At 36.1% G+C, this 21,783-nt stretch overlaps 1 protein-coding gene across 1 annotated transcript in view; it reads left to right on the plus strand.

Annotated features, from left to right (window-relative positions):
- The window catches only part of AIM1 (Enoyl-CoA hydratase/isomerase family), a 68,670-nt gene that overhangs the window by 42,735 nt on the left and 4,152 nt on the right, over positions 1-21,783 (plus strand). Inside the window, exon 7 of the mRNA XM_089815404.1 lies at positions 21,678-21,733. Within this exon, the coding sequence (XP_089671530.1) occupies positions 21,678-21,733 (56 nt within the window). The remainder of the gene's footprint in view (positions 1-21,677; positions 21,734-21,783) is intronic.

Below are 21,783 nucleotides of genomic sequence, written 5' to 3' on the forward strand. Positions count from 1 at the left end.
GCAGAGATGCAGATCATATATTTGATACGAGCCATGTATGCAGATCATATATCTGATACAAGCTGTGTACCCAGAAAACATCAGTTCATCAGATGCTGTGTGTATATGAGAAACTTATCAAATCACGAATAGGGAAGATACGTGTGATGAGGTAATGTAGCAGAAGATCTGTATGTAGCTGCCCATAATGTCAATGCTTGAAGAATGATTAACTGATGCAAGTGGTGACGGGATAAAGATCTTGCACGTTAACATCTGTTACACAAGACTCAGGTATGTAAGCAATAACAAATAATAAACTTCCTCTTAGGCAAAAGGTAACCGCAGCAGGCAAGGCTAATTCCATATAAGAATATGCGGGACTTAGAAAGAGAGTGAGGAACAGAATACGTTGAAGTAGTATAAGACACCTGTTGGATAAGAATACAAAGTTTCTCCAGAAATCTGTTAGTACATATTTAATATAAATTTTCTATCTCTAAATCATAGAATTCCAGAAATTCATATAATGCTAAAATATTTAACAGTTCACAATTACAAAATTAATTATTAAGGTAAAACATAAAAATGAAAACCAATTTAAAGAACTGTAGAATACATGCAGTAAACAAAAAACAAATAAAACTTACTTGTGAGAGGATTTTAATTGGCAGAGGTTGTCGATGCTTAAACAGTTGACCATAGAGGTGTTAGAAACAGAAGTCCACCAACACAACTGAGAGGGGGAAGGGGAGGGGGTGCATCAGTTGTGTGTCAAATATACAACTTAAATCCAACTTCAATTACCAAAACAGTGAGCAATGCCAAGAGATAAAACATACACAATAACTTTGTTAACTAGGGAAATCCTTGATCAGAGAGAAAACCCAGCTGGGGATGTGATGGAAGTAGTGTCACTGATGCCAAAGGGTTTTGCGAATATTGACAAATTGTTAGTGTAAGCATCATCAATAATATGAATATGAGATTGTCTTTGATACGAAGTTGATTAGTACTATGGACAACATAGGCATTACTATTCATGCTCAACAAACAAACAAACTAGTAAAAGATGAGTATAATTGTTAAAAGGAAAATGACGATGTGTTACATCTTGAATATTATCATACGTACAGATTCAAGATAATGAATCTAATATGCAAAACAAAGAAAGTGGTGGCAGTTTGTGTATACTGCAACAGTTATATGGTCGGCAGAGATATAATCCAACAGTCAAGATGAGCGTATACTAATGACACATGGAAATTAAAGAGATACAGCAGCCATCCTGTGGGTTATAAATCAAAGAGAATTTGATGGTGAATGTGCCGCTGAAAAGTGGAGATTATGGTTATCGAACAAATTTCTTAAACTAGATATGATTATAAATATTCCCATCCATGTCAGCATCTAATACAAAAGTTTTCTAAGCAGAAAAGATTATTATAATGATAGCATATACAGAAATAATCCAGACAATGTTACTATGAGGGAATTCAAGACATCATTATGATTCAGTGATCATTAGCAGCGATAAGATAGATGAAGGAGAAGATTATATACATATATAAAAGATTGGAATACTCCTCAAGTCAAAGCTAAAGTTCATGAACAATATGTTCTGAAACAATATAATCTATTTAGTGCAGCTGAGAGTGCATGTCTCTATTCTCAGAATGAACAAATATCAAATCTGATTTTGTGAGAAGTATAGAAGCAAAAATGTATACCATCCTTACTATTAGCAACATGATTATACACCAATACTTCTGAAATGGTCGGATGAAATGAAGACTCTTTATATGAAAAATACAAGCAAATAATAAGAGACGTAATTATCTATCCAAGCATAGAACAATGGTTTATACAGCAGTCAATATTCAAGATGTGATCGAAGCAGATGTGTCCAAGTTGTGAAAACATATGCACTTACATACTGCGATACAAAAGAAAGATATGAAGTCCGCTGTGTGAGCAAGTTTTAGTATAAAGACCAGTCCCAATAAAAGACAAGGAAACAACGCACGATTATATGCAATTAGTCATATTTGTTCATACCGTCCAAGGACGCAATAAGACAAATAAATATTACGATGTAAACACATCAGTAAGAATTGCCAAAACAGATACATCCCACGCCAGCATAAGTGGAGGTGGTTTCGAATGGAACCTTGTTTAGAGTTTTACGGCAAGAGAAACAGTGATTGAATCAGAAGTATCACGTCAGGTTAAACACCCATGGGTCATCGTATGTCAGAGATGTAAGAAGATCATAAACAGAAGTAGACATTATGATTCAGAATTATACATCATAAGAGTATCAGGTTTATGAAGCCATGTCAAAGGTGCCATCAGGGTAATAGAAGTTCACCAAAAATGATGCAATGATATAGAAGACTACGGTCAACCATGAACAAAAATCCCCATTGTCACTGTCATTAAGAAATACAAAACATATGAATGGTGATTATGGCAAGTCATCTCAAAATGAATATTGAAGTTGCTGAAAGAAACAAAGAGTATCAACGCTAGCACAACGGGTCAAAGGGTCATCGGGTTTAAAAATAAAACACCAATTGCATCCTGTCTATCCTAGTCAGTGCTAAGGAGCCCTATATCACTGTTGTGCAATCAGACTTAAAATAATAAACACCACCAGTAGGAGGTTTTCACAAAGATAAGAAATTAAATTAAACATCAGAAATATTGGATAAAGTAAGTAGGCATGGCTCCAGCATGGTTAGATGTGGATAGTTTCAGTGTTTGACAACAGATTGAAAAGAAGGAAATGAACCGTTACAGCTTAAGTAATAATAAAGGATGCAATTAAGTTTGATTTAAAATTAATTAAGAAAAGTCACAACTTTTATGTGAAAGGTTTTAAATGATATAAAAGATAGAAACATAAGTGAATCGAAAAATATAAGGAGGTGCAGAGAAGAATATAAGTGTGTGTGTGAAAGAAGATTATTTAACAAGAGTAAGGGGAATGTGGAGCAGATTGACGGAAGGAGTATAATACAATATAAGTTCAGATCTTTATTAAATTTGAAATCTCTCTCTCTCTCTCTTTCTCTCTCTCTCTCTTTCTCTCTCTCTCTCTCTCTCTCTCTATATATATATATATACTATAAGTGTGTGTCAGAATTATAAAAGAAAAATTAGAAGGATTGCTGCTATAGAGGTGAATATGAGTTGAATGTAGAGAAAAATATCAGTTTGAAAAAGGGGAAGTTGTACAAGAAAAATGTCCATCATTATTTGAGTTGGCAACATTATCAGGGTGGAACTAAAGTGTGTGTGCTGTGGATTGGTGCTCACAAAGATAGCGGACGGAGTTGGAGCTTCCTTTAGATTGGAGCCTGCGAAGTGTGGAAGTTGGACCTTCCAGTGAGTCGGTGCTCATAAACATAGAGGACGTAGCCTCTAGTAGGTTGGAGCCCACAAACCAATTTGTAAAAGAACAAGTTTATATATAAAGCAATTATTTTTCGTAAATCTTGTGTTATTGTGTTCATGTGCATAATTGTTCATTTCAACATTTGAAGTTACTTGATTGAATAAAAGTTTTAAATGGGCAAATTTGTTATTATATTGATTCAACACCCCCCCCCTCCCCCCAGTATAATCGTGTGCTCTTCAATTGGTATTAGAGCAGGTTCCTTCTATAAAACCTATCCGCTTTAAGGTAGATCTAAAAGAGCACAATGGGCAAAATCTTTCAAAACAAAACACCAATGTTTGATGGGATGAACTATGCCAACTAGAGTTTAAAAATGGAAACTTATCTGACAGCTATTGGTTTCAATGTTCGGCAATCAGTTGTAGATGGTTATACACCGCCTTGAAATCCACCAACGAAAAACATCCGGAAAGAGAAAATGTGAAAAAAATGCCAAAGAAAAACATGCAATTTTATGCAATCTTGCCGAATCAATATTCTCAAAAGTTATGTACTATAGATCGACCGAGGACATCTGGGATTGTTAGAGTAAGTTATTTATTATTCTAGTTGCTTTAGCTCTCTTAGGTGCATATAATTAATATTTTATATTAATTATAATGCACAAACCTAGTTTTCTTTCCTTTAGGGTTTCGTTCACCTTAAAAAGTTGAACTTTTATATTTTGTTTTCATAAATTAGAACACATTTTTCGCTTTCACATTCTTGAGAACTTCTAAGCTTTGCTTTTTCCTTTTTTTTGGCTTCTCTTCATTGCAGGATATTTGCATGTAGGTGTTCTTGAGGGTCTGTGAAGTTGGTTTTCTCAACTTCTACATGGTATCAGAGCGGACCTGCTGCTTCCTTGTTTGAAGATTCTTGAAGCCACGATTCGGAGTCAGAAACTCCAGCTTTTTTAGAGTTTTTTTTCTTCAAAAGGGTGAGGGAAAAATTTTCGGGGCACTTTGGGCCCAAACGGATGCCACCATTGGATCCGGAAGGCCATTTACAGTCAAAAAACATATAAAACATTTTGTTTTCGACTATAGAGCATTTTGGAAATTTTTTTTGGCCCCCTTGGTATGGTTGTACGGACGCAGGGTTCAAAAATAAATAAATAAAAATTAGAAAAGTGTGATTTTTGGGTGCTCCACCCATGGGCCACCCTTGCGCCACCCTTGCGCCATTGGAGCGCAGCTTGTGCCCGGCCTGTGCTCAACCGTAGCCGGCGCAGCACCAGCGGCCTGGCCAGCGCCCCACCGCTACCAGCTGGCCACCCAGGCACCACCTCTCCCCAGCTCCAGCTAGCGACATCGCCGGGTTCTCCTCTCGAGTGCCACCGCCACTGGCGGTCCTTGCCAACTTGCCTCTCCGACGTATGACATTAGCCTGACATCACTTTCTCTCACGCCTACATCAACAAACTGTCCTCTGATATCATCATTCCAACTGTTGACATCATCATTCTGGTTGCTGACGTCATCTTTCCGACAAATGGATTTTTTCCAGCAACAGTCTGTGATGGCCGTATGGGAATCAAATTTAAGCCTGTGTCTGTATTTTTCCAGTGAGCTCCTTTTTGGACCTACAATTGATTTTTCGCTCATAACTTGAGCATACAGACGTATTTTTGCGATCCAAAAGAAGTGCCGGAAAGCTAACTCAGAGACAGAGACAATGGTGCTGGTTTCGTTTGATTTTGAGTTTGTTTGAGCTTCCAAATTTGGTGTTGAAGTAGAGACTTCTGTTTTCCTCTTCTCTGCATCCGAATTCTAGGTTCTTTTCTCAGTTTTTTTTGTTTTTCTGTAGTTGTTGCTTTGGTTTTGAGGGATATATTTATTCATTGTGGGGGAGAGCATTTTCTATTCTGTAGTTTGCTTCCGAATTAGACCCTTCTACTTCTGTCTTCTTCTTTTTCTCAATGTCGGATCCTTCTGTGATCCGGCTCATGCCACACAACTATCACACCTGGAAGACACAGATGACTAGGCTTCTCATGTCAAGAGGCTTATGGTCATGTCTAGATGCGAACCAACCTGTTCTGCAACGACCTTTTGAGGTTCTTCAGCATAGAAACAAAATGGATGAAGCCATGGGATTGATTGCACTGAACATTTCAGACAGTCTACTATTTCACTTGGATGGTTTGACTACTCCACGAGCTTATTGGCTCAAATTTCAGACCTTGTTTGGCCAAGTGAATGAGTTCCGGGCACTTCAACTTGATGCAGAGTTGACTTCTTTGACACCTGACCGCTTTCCCACCATTGAGGACTTCTTGATGAAGTTTAAATCTTTGCGCACAGTCTTGTAGGGATGTGGTAGAAACAAAACAGATGATGAGTGTATTTTTTTGATACTCTCAAAGTTACGAGGACAGTATCAGATCTTTTCTTCCACTTTCTACTCCACTATGGATGCCTTGGGTAATAGACATTAGATGCCTTCTTTTGAGATATTCTGTGACAGGTTAACTCGTGAGCAGTCCAAGCTCACTCAGATGGATTCACTTATAGGTTCACCATCATAGGCATTACTTGCCAAGGATACATAGGAGTAGAAGCCGAAGCAGATATTTGATTCCTCTTCTCAACACTCTACTGGTCCATCCCTTTCTTCTAAGAAGGAGAAAAAGAAGACTGAGACTCCTTCCTATTCCTATTGTCAGAAAGGAGCTCATGATGAGGCACATTGTTTTCAGAAGAGATTTGATGGCTATGAGAAATAGATTGCAGATTTGCAAGCGCTTCTTCAAAAGAGCTCTATTTCATCCCCATCCTCTTCTACCTCACAGGGGTCTAGCTTTCAGTCTTCATCCACTTCTTCGACATTTTCACCAGATTTTGGACAGGGTCATGCATTACGGGCTTCCATTGCATCCCCTTCCCAGGTCCCTTGGATACTGGATTTAGGTGCTTCTCACCATATGACATCTTCTCAAGGGGTCTTCTCCTCTATTAAGGCTTCTCCGATTCCTCATATTCTCATGGGGAATAACATTGCTCTAACAGTTTGCGGGAAAGGTTCAGTTCGCATTCAGGATTGCACATTCAATGTTGTATTGTATGTTCCATCTCTCTCTGCAAACCTTCTCTCAATGTACAGATTACACACAGTGGAATAGGGAAGACAATTGAGTTCACTACAAATTCAGTCTACATTCAGGATAGTGCAACAGGAGGCCTTATTGCTACAGGAACAGTTGATCATACCACCCGTCTCTACACCTTCTCGCACTTTGGTCCACCATCTCCATCATCGGAGCATACTTCTTCTCTTTCACGAGAGCATCATGTGGTGCAGTTAGGACACATGAACCTTTGTATTGTTGTTGAGATCACCACACCACATCTCATTGAAGTCTTTTCTTCTTTAGCTCTGCCGAACCCTCTAGCTCCACTCATTGAGCCTTCAGGAGCACTTGTTGCGGATTTTACAGTGGACGTTCATCTCCTCTTTCATGACAGTGTCAGCACACCTGCATTGGGGATTCCTTTTCAGGATCCTCATGTCTACTCTTTTGAGCATCAGTTAGGTCTTCCTGTCATTCAGTGGTTTCCTTGTTTTGTGCCCTTGTTTCTTCCACATTGGAGTTCCATTGGTTCGTTCATTTCTAAAGGGGCTTCTTCATTCTGGGGGGGCTTTGATGTCTCATCTCTCTCTCATGGGGGGGTTGTTTATGGTTTGTGAAGTTGGTTTTCTCAACTTCTATAGGGACAAGTTGTAAAATGTTTATGAAGGAACCGATAATGTAAAGAAATCCAAACTGCAAACTCATCATAAAGTGTATTTGCAAGTCTCAACATGAAGGAAGATGAGACTATAGCCTCTTTTCTTGATCGTGTAGATGAAGTTTTTAACTCTATGCAAGCTCTTGGTGAGGAAGTAAAGGAAAGTCTTGTAGTGGAAAATATTTTAAGATCGTTACATATCAAGTTAAATTCTAAAGTATCTACAATTGAAGAAAGAACAGATTTTGATATGTTGACAAAAGATGAATTGCTTGGGATCATTACTACTTATGAAATGCGAGTTGGAGGAAATGAATCAAAGAAGGAAATAGCATTCAAGACGTCTAAAAAGGGTAAAAGCAAAAACAAAATTTCAAGTGAAAGCTCATATAGTGAATCAAATGAATCAAATGCTTACTTTAATAGAAAGCTGAAAAAGAGTAATGGGAAGAACAAAGGAAAATTAAAATATTTCAATTGCGGAAGACTGGGACATTATGTATTAAAATGCCCTCTAAACAGCAGTGACTCAAGTGATGATGAAGAAGAAAAATATTCAAAGAAAAAGGATAAGAAGCATGCTAAGAACCATCATAAGAAAAAGAAGATGCACAAGCACAAAAGGAGTCTATACTCGAAGAAAGAAAACAGCTCGTGAAAAGAGAGCAATGATGATGATGATGCAGAAGATGAGATATTCTTTTCGGCCATGACCAACGAGCAAGAAGAAGAAGATGTTGATAAGTCATGCAGCGAGGATGAAGAAACTAATGAGGCATGTAGTGAAGAAGAAGAGATTGATGAGTCGTCTAGTGATGAAGAAGATGTTGATGTAATAAAATAGTTACATTATGCATACAAACAAAATACGAAATTGAAAGAGAAAGTCACTAAGTACAAGATGCAAATCAAATAATTAAAGAATCTACTAAAAGAATCCAAACAAGTTGAGGAAGGTGAAGAGGAGTGTACCAAATTGAGACAAGAAATTGAAAAGCTGAAAAATGACCTAGAGGAAAGTAATACCAAACTGAATAATATTCTCAAATTTGAAAAGAGTTCTGAAATTCTATCAGATATTATTGACAGTCAAAGACCATCTACAAGCAAGATGGGAGTAGGCTATGAAGGAGAGTCAACTAATCAAAAATCATACATTCAAAGGATTTATCAAGGAAGGAAGTAATGATGATTCATTCACTAAATTTAAAGGCACTGAACTTAAAAAGAATTACAGAAAACAAGGATATAAACCCAGATTCTATGGATATTGCTACTCATGCAACTACTTTGGTCACAAGGCGAGAGAATGCAGAACACAAATCAGAAATCCTCATCGATGGAGAAATATGAATTATAATCCATATTCTACTCTATTTTATAAGTGCAATAACTATGAGCATATAGCAAAACATTGCAGACTTTATGTTGAAGAAACTCATAGAGATGATAAGAGACGAGATGCCAAAGATAATCACAAAAGAAAAAGTATTAAAGTTTGAGAAAGAAGATAACTAATGTAGAAGAAGAAACAAATGCAAGTGCTACTTTCAATTCACACACTTCTTAGTTAAGAGGAGAAGCATGAGTTTAGGGGGAGCTACATGTGAGATGCTCATTAAACCCTTGAAAAGAGTGAAATAGGATTGCAGATTACATTTATGCTTTTAATGGCAGCACTAGAGCATGTATGAGCATTACAAAATTCTTCTCTAACAATGCACGAGAGAACCTTTACAAGGGGAGCATTTGATGACTAGTTTACAAATAGAAGTTTGATGATCATCCCTTTGCCGTTGATGTCAAAGGGGGAGAGATATGGAAAGGAGGAGAGAGAAAAGTATTAAGGAAGTTGCCATCAATAACGAAGGGGGAGATTAATGGAAGTATTGTCATTGATGTCAAAGGGTTTCTAGAATATGGACAAATTGTTAGTGTAAGCATCATCAATAATATGAATATGAGATTGTCTTTGATAAGAAGTTGATTAATACTATGGACAACACAGGCATTACTGTTCATGCTCAACGAACAAACAAAATTAGTAAAAGATGAGTATAAATATTAAAAGGCAAATGACGATGTGTTGCATCTTGAATGTTATCATACATACAAATTCAAGAAAATGAATCTAATATGCAAAACAAAGAAAGTGGCGGCAGTTTGTGTATACTGCAATAGTTATATGATTGGCAGAGATATAATCCAACAATCAAGATGAGCGTATACTAATGACACATGGAATTTAAAGAGATACAGCAGCCATCCCATGGGTTATAAATCAAAGAGAATTTGACGGCGAATGTGCCACTGAAAAGTGGAGATTATGGTTATTGAACAAAGTTCTTAAAATAGATATGATTAGAAATATTCCCATTCATGTCAGCATCTAATACAAGGTTTTTCTAAGCAGCAAAGATTATTATAATGTTAGCATATACAGAAATAATCCAGACAATGTTACTATGAGGGAATTCAAGACATCATTATAATTCAGTGATCATCAGCAGTGATAAGATAGATGAGGGAGAAGATTATATACACATATAAAAGATTGGAATACTCCTCATGTCAAAGATAAAGTTCGCAAACAATATGTTCTGAAACAATACAATCTATGAAGTGCAGCTGAGAGTGCACATCTCTATTCTCTGAATGAACAAATATCAAATCCTATTTTGTGAGAAGCATTGAAACAAAAATGTATACCATCCTTACTATTAGCAACAAGATTATACGGCAATACATCTGAAATGGTCCGATGAAATGAAGACTATTGCATAAGTAAAATAGAAGAAAATAATGAGGACATAATTATCTATCCAAGCATAGAACAATGGTTTATACAGCAGTCAATATTCAATATGCGATTGAAGCAGATGTCTCCAAGTTGTGAAAACATACGCACTCATATACTGCGATAAAAATGAAAGATATGAAGTCCGCTGTGTGAGCAAGTTTTTGTATAAAGACCAGTCCCGATGAAAGACAAGGAAACAATGCATGACCATATGCAGTTAGTCATATTTGTTCATACCGTCCAAGGAAGCAATAAAATAAATAAATATTACAATGTAAACACGTCAGTAGGAACTGCCAAAACAGCTACATTCCACGTCAGCATAAGTGGAGGTGGTTTTGAATGGAACCTTGTTTAGAGTTTTACGGCAAGACAAACAGCAATTGAATTAGAAGTATCACGTCAGGTTAAACACCTATGGGGCATTGTATGTCAGAGATGTAAGAAGATCATAAACAGAAATAGAAACTATGATTCAGAATTATACATCGCAAGAGTATTGGGTTTATGAAACCATGTCAAAGGTGCCATTGGGGTAAGAGAAGTCCGCCAAAAATGATGCAATGATATAACAGACTATGGTCAACCATGAACAAACATCCCCATTGTCACAGTCACTAAGAAATAAAAAACATATAAACGGTGATTATGGCAAGTCATCACAAAATGAATATTGAAGTCGCTGAAAGAAACGAAGAGTATAACACTAGCACAACAGGTGAAAGGGTCATCGGGTAATTAAAAAAACACCAATGGCATCGTGTCTATCCCAGTCAGCGCTAAGGAGCCATATGTCACTGTTGGGCAATCAGACTTAAAATAATAAACAACACCAGTAGGAGTTATCCACAGAGATAAGAAATTGAATTAAACGTCAGAAATATTGGATGGAGTAAGTAGGCATGGCTCCAGCATGATTAGATGTGGATAGTTTCAGTGTCTGACAACAGATAATGACAAGACGTCAATGGACTGTTACAGTTTAAGTAATAATAAAGGATGTAATTAAGTTTGATTTAAAACTAATAAAAAAAAGTCAACTTTTATGGGAAAGGTTATTAAATGATATAAAAGAAACATAAGTGAATTGAAAAATATAAGGAGGTGCAGAGAAGAATATAAGAGTCAGCAGTGTGTGAAAGAAGATTATTTAACAAGAGTAAGGGGAATGTGGAGCAGATTGATGGGAGTATAATAGAATATAATTTCAGATCTTTATTAAATTTGATATATATATATACATATATACACTATAAGTTTGTGTCAGAATTATAAAAGAAAAATTAGAAGGATTGCTGCTACAGAGGTGAGTATGAGTTCAATGCAGATATAAATATCAGTTTGAAAAAGGGGAAGTTGTACAAGAAAAATGTCAATCATTTGTTGAATCGGCAACATTATCAGGGTGGAATTGAAGTGTGTATGCAGTGGGTTGGTGCTTAGGAAGATAGTAGAGGGAGTTGGAGCTTCCTGTAGGTCGGAGCCTACTAAGTGTGGGAGTTGGAGCTTCCAGTGAGTCGGTGCTCATAAACGGAGTTCCTAGCCTCTAGTAGGTTGGAGCCTACAAACCAATTTGTAAAAGAGCAAGTTTATATATAATCTTTTGTTATTGTGTTCATGTGCATAATTGTTCATTTCAATATTTTAAGTTACTTGATCAGATAGATTTTTGAATTTTTAAATTCGTTATTATACTTATTCACCCCCTCCCCCCCCAGAGTATAATCATGTGCTCTTTAGGATGGAACCCACAAAATGGTGTACTACTATAAAAGTTTATTGTGAAAGGATGTGACCCCACAAGGAGCCGATTGCAGTACAATAAGTACAGTAATCCTGTTAGGAGACTTAGAACTCTTGTTAGAAGGTTCTAGCATTGGTAGGAGCTTAAAGGAAGACAACTGAACCCACTGTCCAAAGCTTTAGCAACTGTAAACAACTGACCTTCTGGATAAAAAATCCATAGAGTGATTTGACCAAAATTGCAACTCGATTGCCAATAAAGTTGCTTCAAAGCTCCCAAACCATTATCAACTCAATCCTCTACTTTGCTCTAATCAAATTCACATCTGAACAATCACAGTCACAATATCACACTTACATCCAAGGAAAACATCTTTTCATTATACCTTGTCCTATCAACTAATTAGGATGGCTTTTTGAGCTTCCCCAATATACAATTAGTTACATAGGACTCATTAAGATATTTCATTAATGTACCACATGATACTATTCACATCTTCCAAAATAATTTTCAATACAAAATTTGGCTGCAAGTAAACATACCACATGTTACACTTAAGTGACCTCCATAGAATGATCTTCAATATGTGCTAACATGAACTTATCATCACGAACATGTCTTAGACCACGATCTAAGCTCGCTCACCTTAATTTTATCTTGCTCACAAGATACAACCAATTATTTGCAACCTATTTTATTGCACATTGGTTTGCCTCCAATCTTCACCAAATGATCTGTAACTCAACCAATACTCATCCAAAACATACGTGAACACAAATGTAGTATTTGCACACATTCTTGAATGCGACTCTAAGCTGCATAGCTTAACTTGTCATATCCCAACTTCATTGATCGATCCAACCTCTGTGATGTACATAATCTATCTGTCATGAATTTAAATGTAATATTTTGACATCAATGACAACTTGGCATCAACAGAACACATAAACAACATAACCAAGTGCCAACCACTTATGTAATCCTAACAAGAGGTACCACCATATGATAGCTCCCATGTCACATTGGTCCTTTATTGCAAGATGACTAAGTTATTCTTTCGAAGCAAATAACCCAAATTCTGTCCTAACTTTTTTGTGAGTGTCATCAACTAGGAAGAGTCCTGCAAAAGCTTTGTACCACCCACTAGCAACTTCTTCATCACATATGGTGCTAGTCTATCTGGCATACCAAGTGCTTCCTCATTGTAGTACCTTGTACATAAGGCATATGCAAGGAGGTGCAATGGGGTAGTCATCTTTTCTCAATGATGATGAATGTTTGATTCAAGTTGATTGCATAAGGCTTCACATTTTGTGGGGTCATCATCATGTGTTTGTATAGAAAGTTTTACCTTCTCTATCATTGTATCCATGCCATCAGAGACATCCCCCAACCAAGGCTAATCTGAATCAACAAAGCGAAGCATAATCATGATAGGCTCTGTGAAATCTAATACAAATTGCACATGAGCCCAGCAACTGTTATCCAAGATCAATGCCTTGACCTTTTGTGCCCTCTTTGAACTCAAAGCCTTCCATATACCCCACTGGCTAGAAATAATCATTTGGTTAAATACCCCTTGCACCTTGACAAGTTGTCTCATAACAATAGTATGAGATGCAAATCGGGTTTCAACCACCTAAGTAAGTTAATTTTAACAATATGTCAATAAATATTAAGCAAAGTTATAGACAATTTGATAATTAAATATGACATAAAATATATTCAAATTAAATAAATAAATGAAATCTACTAATTGCAATTTACCTTCAATAACTCTAAATCGGAGAATGGTCTAAATATGGATTGTGACATGTGGTGGTTTGTCACAAACATTTGTATCTCCTCTCGCACTTAGTATATTTGCTTCACCCAATCTATTTGGGTGCCAATTTGTTGAATGATCAATTTTAGGGAGTGTGTATGGTGTATGGTATCCAAAAAATATGGTCATACTAGCCCTCAACCAAAACACTTGCACCCCTACATTTTTTTACATATCTTTAATCACTTGAACTACATTCTCACTAACTACCATCTCTATGACCTCAATTAGAATTTTGGAAATGAATTGTGAATCTTTCACTACCCCTTCACAATCAATTGCCTTAAAAACATTACCGTTTTGGGTGACATTACAATCAAGTTAATCAATGGTTGGTTTCTTGTACCTTTCCATCCATCCGAAACAATAGAAACACCTTAAGTTTTCTATGAATTTCAAATTTGTTGAATAGCTCTCTGTACACAAACCCTCTCTTTTTGTAATAAATTGATATGTAACTTTTCATACTTGAGACTTGTGTAATCAGTCGGTGCTTTATTTATAGCGGCCACCATTTCCATTCAATATGGTGTTCTCACCAAATTAAAAGGAAGACCGTTGGCATAGAGACATTGTGTAATGACTTGATCAACAAGCTCTCTTGCATCCATTTTAAATGCAGTTTTTAGTGGACCTAGTTTCTAAGCAATAGTTTCTACTTCTTCCTCTTCCGCTCTCAGCATGGGTACTTGCAATAATGGGTGTTTGGAGGATACAATCTGTTCCATGGGTACTTCCATTGTTTTCTTTTGAGGATGGAGGTTGGTAAAAAATTTGTTCTGATCTTTTTATCAATTTATCAATAGCTTCTTGTTCTTTAACAAATGAATCTATTTGTGCATTAGACAACCCCCTCCCATCTGTGCCTTTGCACATTGAAAATTGTTTACCAGCAGGGCCCATAAAATGAAGTTTGACCCAAGAATATGAGCTATTGAATGGTTTGCCTTTGTTACTTTTATAATAATTACGCTTCCAAATTTACAAGCCACCTTTGGATACCTGTGACATTCTTGTGGTATGTCTCCATAAAGGAGATCCTACATCAATTTTCAAAACTATCGGCTCCTTGCCCTCCCACTAAACTTTGACTACTAGTGGCGATTGTTCTTCCACAATACAATCTAATTTCTTGATATGCTTATAATAAGAAATTAAATAAATTTAAATTAGAAAAAAAAAATGAAGATTAAGCATACAAGTGCAAAAAAATTATAGAAAACTACTAAAATAGATAGATAATCTTGTTGCTTTATTTCTCTTTGTCAAAAACAATGGAAAAAACTTGAAAATTTCTTCACAAACTTGAAAAAAATCATGCTGTTGAGAAATGAGGATTGCTGCAAATGTAATAGCACTGCCTGTATGTGGTATGTGTTTTTGAAAGGCAGCAAATCCTCTAATATATATATATATATATATATATATATATATATATATATATATATATATATATATATATATATATTATAAGTCAAGAAGAGACCTGTCCCTTCATGGGACATTTCTATTCATTATTAGGTAATTAATATAATAATTAAAACTTATTAAAGCTTGTATACTTTCATGCATTATTATTATATTAATTTCTCTCTCTCTCTCTCTCTCTTTCTCTCTCTCTCTCTCACACACACACAAACACACACACATCTCACTATCTCACATATATACTAGAGAATAAGGTTTTCACCTCAAACTTATCTCTCATAGAGAAGAATGTATTACGAGGGATTGCATTTTGAACTTCTTCATGAAGAAACACTAACCTTTTGACCTCTTTGTCGAGCTTACTTATAAAAAAGTGTAACTCCCTTTGCATATAATATTAATCTTCCTACAAGAACATAGTTGGAGGAAAAGATCAAGTTAAATAGCTCTTATCTTTACGTTTTGTACTCCTATAATGGATCTCTTTATATTTAACATACATCATATTAAATATCATTTTGAATGCATATAATTCAAATGCAATTATAAATATATACATACATGTATACAAATCTCTCTCTCTCTCTCTCTCTATATATATATATATAGCTGTCATTTTCTTATTATTGTCATATAATAATGTCAAGGAAGAGAACTTAATATACTGCCTATACTTTAATGAGATTGGTGGAATCGGTGTATTTATCACCTTAGGACCGCCTTGGGTCTCACATTAGCAAAGTGGTAGGTAATTTAACTTTCTTGAGCATGTGCCTCTTCTTTAATCTTACTCGATTCTATTGTATTGGTATTTATTTTCAATTTATATAGAAATCTTATACTTACCTCTCTTATTATGTGTCGATTATTTTTCGTTACCTTTGACCAGTCATGATATGCATCTCAATCATCAAGAAGAGGCAAATGTAATTGCATTGCCTATATGTAGTATGTGTTTTCTGAAGGTAGCAAATACTTGAATTTATATATTGAGAATGAGCCAAGAAAAGACATGTCCCATGAGACATGTTCCTTCATGGGACATGTCTATCTGTTATTAGGTAATTAGTATATGAATAAGGTTTATATATATATACACTTTTACAAATTATTATTATATTAATTTCTCTCACATAATAATACTTAGATATATATAATTTTTCTCTCTCATATATATATATATATAAATTATTTTTCAGATATAATAAATATCTTAGTTACTGGTTCGAGTTTGATTCGAAATATGAAATACGGGTTCGGAGAACCGGTTCGCCGGTTTGCCAAAAGTTTGGAAATGGTTTTGGGTTAGTTCGTATAAAAACATGTAAAAATTATAAAAAATTATATATATACATATTTATGGAGCCTAGAAGCATATAGTATCATAAAATCATACTATTTAATCATTCAAACAACAAAAACACCATAGGCACAAACTGTAACTTGTAAGTTGTAATCATAGCATCACGAATCAAGATCATACCAGCGTATATTTTAATTTTCAAATTCAACATCAAAGATTCAAAACATTAAAATTAAATCATGATCCATGAATCATAACAGCAAGTTCAAATATCATTGTTCACTCAATCACCTATTTGCACACCACAAATGATGTTAGAAGCCAAAATAACTTATTTACATTCATTTTTGAGGGCTGCGAAACTCAAACAATATCAAATATGTTATAAAAAATGACTTAAAGCTGTCCGTCAACGGAAATTTGCCCAGGTTCAATGCAAATTCGATTTGGGTACATCAAATTCGCTCAGGTTGGAATTTCCAACCTATGGGTTCGAACCACCCCCTTCCAAATGGAACCCTGCTCGAATTTGGGTTGAACCGGACTAGTGTTTTGAATTGGTTTGAACCCAAACTTGGTTCTAAGGGCAAACCAACGAACCCAAGCACCTAAGATAAATATATGTGTGTGTGTGTGTGCGCATACGTGTGTGTGTATATATATCTACAATAGCATTGTCTCAAGGTTTATTTGACCGAAGCTACCAAACATGAACACATCCAAATCTAAAAGAAATCATTAAAGAACTCAAGAATGGGATTAAATGCTTACCTTAGATGTTTAAAACTCGTTGTGTGTGTATATATATCTACAATAGCATTGTCTCAAGGTTTATTTGACTGAAGCTACCAAACATGAACACATCCAAATCTAAAAGAAATCATTAAAGAACTCAAGAATGGGATTAAATGCTTACCTTAGATGTTTAAAACTCGTTTGTGGAAGCTATCTCTTGCCCTACGGATGATCCTCTACAAAAATAACCACATTACCTTCAAAATGCCAAAATGGAGAGCAAATGAGAAGAGAATGTAACTGTAAACAAAATGTGATAAAGAGTGGTTGAATGGCCTCTTTTAGGGCTGTTCTAGGGTTTAGAAGCAAAAATTAGGTTGAAAAATGCATTTTGCCACCTGTTTTAAAAGGTGTTGTAAGTGGCAGAAAAATATTTTAAAATGCTTTAAAATGCGTCTGGACCTGCGGAAGGTGGTGGAGGCTTTTAGATGCGTTAGGATGCTGGTTGGGAGCCACTCCTAGCCAGCCGGATGCGTGTGGAAGCCACTATATTTTGCGTGCATATTGCTGGCTGGAAGTGGCTTTCGGTCAGCAGCTGGATGCATCCATGCAAGAATCAATACCCATTTGTCTCCACCTTCGGGCTTCAACCCTATGAATCGGTATCCAAGATGCAACCTGATCAATGACTACATTAATCTAGTGCAAGCTTCTAAGAAATACACAGATGGTTTTCACATCAGAATCTCCTTTTTAATCCCTTCAAATGGATGCAAATTAAAGATTGAGTGTCAATTCAAGTTAAGTGTTTTTAATCATCGGCTAACCACACAAGGCACTCTTACCATCAAAAAGAGGCTAGTGGCCCGTATTTGTTGAGTCGATCAAGAAAACATCCACAATCACTTTCATTCAATTTATATCAAGTGAAAGATTGAGGAAACCATGCAACACTCCAAAGAAATATTAAGTAATTCACCATGAGAACCAACAATGAATTGTCAAATCACTTTGATAGCCATCATAGCAACAATTTGATCAAGTCTCTCCCTTACCTAGACTACTCTAATCTCATACTCTAATGCCATACAAATGAGAAGGCCTTGGCCTTTTATAGATGTTCAAAGAAAGCGAAGGGCCAAGATCGAACTAAGATCAAGGGCCAAAGGTTTGCCAAGTTTACAGTCAACTACGTAGAGGCACCAAATCATGGACCAATAAGAAAATCAGTATTACAAATTGTATCACAACCAATGAGAAAGTAGGACACTTGTCATGCTGTGGATGACCATGCTTGAATTTGGAATTTTCTGATTGGAGGAGCCAACTCAGTGCTACCTCATCCTTATCCCGTGTTTGGATTCTTGGCTTGAGAAGATGTTTGTTAAAACTACAAATATTTCTTGCTCGATTGTTAGAAAGTAACTCTCAACATTTGAGATCTTCTCCCTTCAGAAATTTTCATATATTCTAGACTTGAATTTGTATTTAGGACTTGTGAACTTGGTTTGAATTTGATCTATCTTGAGCTTCTCAATGATGCCTTCATGAGGTTGGATACTTTTCAAGGCAAACTTGAGTTCCACCTTGATCATTGAATCCAATTTGAAACTTTCCCTCTCACTTGCAATCCTTGAGCTTGAAATTGAAGCATCCACTTGAAGTTTCCATCTTGCAGCTTCTCCTTATTGAATGATCACCTTGCAAGACAAAAGAAAAGAAAGGCATTAAACTTCGTAAAGCAAATGAGTACAACAGCAAGAAGAATCTGCAAGCTCATGACATAATGCATTAACATCAAAGCAAAATGGAATAGAATTTCCCCATTCACAATCAAACCTTTCTCCAGATTTAAGGATCCTTCCTTATTATCTAAAATAAAATGAAATAATATAGAAATTTAGAAAATAAGCAGACTTCCAATACACCATTCCCAGATTTCCACCATTCCCTTTAAATCTCCAGTTCTGATTTTGATGGAAGAAGTCTGCTCTTGCCTGCAAGAGTTTACTGCCTTAATGATGAGTAGTTCGCTGGTAAAAGAATAGGAGTTTGCTGGGTTTAGAGGGCCTGCAACTCTGAACAAATTCACTTCCAAAGTGGCTAAAATAGATGAAAGCCTTCTGCTGATTCTGGGCAAGATATGCTGCCTAAAAGTAGAAGCGAATTGGATTTATTTGATGTTGAAATGACCCTCTTTCCCCCCTTTATATGGGCATTTGAGGTATTGAAAGGGGCTGAGCCCCCATAGGGGCAACCTGCCCCAAAAAATGTTTTATTTTATTTACACTGATGCCTCTCCAGGCCGACTTTGCACAAAAAATAAATTGGAATTTGATTTGAAGTTTTTAAGGAAATTGCCCAACCTTGGAGGAAGAAGCTTGGGCGGAAGTACCTCTAAGTAGAGGAATTCCCGCCAGGCTTCCCTTATCAAAAATTTTGAACTTGTCAACTCATCATTTCCTTTTTCATCAAACTGATTACTTATAGTTATAGTTATTTTGTCTAACTCCAGTTGGTGATAGTTGCATTTGGATGGTAGGGGGAGACTTTTAGCTGTTGGAGGAATGTTGAGGGCGGAAGCCTCACCAACTTGTTTTGGCTTGATGAATACCTTCTACTTTCAACCAAACCTCACTCCTTCAAATCATCATCTTTGCTTCACCAAATTCATCCATTTATCTACCTAACTTCGTGTATTGATGGGCTTCTCTTAGAGTCGGGGGAGGAATTTTTAGTCCTTAGAGGAATGTAGTGGCAAATATTCCTTTAATAGAGGAATCTCCGCCAAGCATGTCTTGGCCTAATGATTACTTCCCTTCAAAATTTCCCTTAAATTGTCATCTTCCAGCTCCCAACTCCTATTTTAGATCAAATTCAGTTCAATGGAGGGGTAGAGCTTTTTCCATGAGAGGATTTTATGGGTGGAAAATTCCTCTGATAGAGGAATCTACACAAGCACTTCTAGCCCTTAGTTTGTTCAAAAAAATGGCATTCCTCACCCCCCTTGCTCCATCACTTGAAATTTTGCTCAATTTGCTGCCTTGTGATTACTGAAGCCTCAAACTTGATCCAATCATGGCTCTGAAAGGGGGCGGAAAGTTTAGGAAGGTGATGCTATGGGCAGAAATTCTTCCAATAGAGGAATCCCTGCCACCACTACAGCTGTGTACTTTGTCGTCAACAAAACATCTTAAACAACTTCCTCATTTCAATGTTGTAATGCTTAATGTTTGCTCTCTTCGCTTGTCACTCAATTTTATCAAGATTAGAAACCTCTTTCTTGGGCAGATTTTTGAGATCTAGATGATTTTTATGGGCAGAAATTCCTAGGAGAGGAATCTTTTATGGTAAATCGATTTGTTGTAGTTGTATTAAACATAGTTACATTGGCCTGGGGGACACGGGGATGGGGGACAAGTTTTCGGGATGGGGGGACAATGGGGCCTCAATTTGGGGATGGTGGTGATGGACGGGAGGGGTGGGGGGGTTGTATATACTATATACTATACATGTGGTACTTAAAAGGCTAGTAATGAAACTATGTATAACAATATAAGATAAAGATGTAAAATAGTAAATACTAATTTGCTAAAGTTTAAATACTTGAGTCTTGAACATTGCATTAAACATTGAATATTAAAGTGGAACATTGAACATTGAACAATAAATATTAAAATTAAAATTACTCGAATGAGCAAATGAAAGAGTTCTAACTTCTAAGTTCTATTATATAAATATTAAATAATAATAGTTATAGATATCAAAAGTATTAGTATCTCATGATAGAGATGATTACATTGAGCAACATGATATGATATTCAATACACCCAATAGAATATTAAAACATCTATAATTTTTTTAAACAAACAACATTTTTTTTGGTTGGATAGCGCACACCCGCCATTCCATGGAAGGGTCAAGGGACTTGTTCCTGTCCCTTGTCTCCCCTTCCCCGCAAGACGACGGCCTAATGGTGGCACCGTTGGGGACGCGGGAATGTTGTCTCCCTGTTCCGGGTGCGTCCTCGTCTCGAGTGCGTCAAGGAAAAAGAGAGCGGGCACGTCCCCGTGTTACTATGGTATCAAAAAAAGGAGATGAAAGTTCCTTATATAGATTTACAAAGACGATATTTCTAAAAGAAACAATTGTGAATTAAATACAGAAATAGAAACTAACTAATAAACTAAAGACTAACTAAGATGACCATTAAAGAAACATTATAATATTCTAATACCTTCCCTTAATGGTCATTGTCTAACTGTTGTCTTTTGGGTCACAAATTCTTAAAAACATTTTTTTGCTCCTTTCCATCCTGATGATGGATCACAGAGTGTGATCCGAAAGGTTGATATTAAAAATACATACACAATCAAAAGTAGAAGCTTATTTTTGAATTATAACTTATTGGCAATTATGAATTTATGATTATTGCTCTTCTTTTTATATATTATAAATTTGATGTTTGAAATCACACATGAATATCCAATATACCCATATTTGTAACCAAGGGGAAAAGCTCTTTTGCCATACCCATATCCTATATCCTCTACCCATACCCAAATTGGCAACAAAGTTGTAGACAGAAATATCATATATAAAATTCTGCTTTGACACTTGCCTTACATTTCTTAGCGCTTTAAATTTCTTTAAATTGGTTTCAACTAACTGAAGTTTCTTTTTCCAAAAGGCACCCAGCGTCTACCTCGTCTTGTAGGGGTTCGAAAGGCAGTAGAAATGATGCTTGTAAGTTGGTATTCCTCTTATTCAAGTATTAATTGGATGCAAATTGTTTC

Source organism: Cupressus sempervirens, chromosome 2 (genome assembly GCF_028749045.1).
Source record: "Cupressus sempervirens isolate cs-2001-9-10 chromosome 2, ASM2874904v1, whole genome shotgun sequence".
NCBI classification, from domain to species: domain Eukaryota; kingdom Viridiplantae; phylum Streptophyta; class Pinopsida; order Cupressales; family Cupressaceae; genus Cupressus; species Cupressus sempervirens.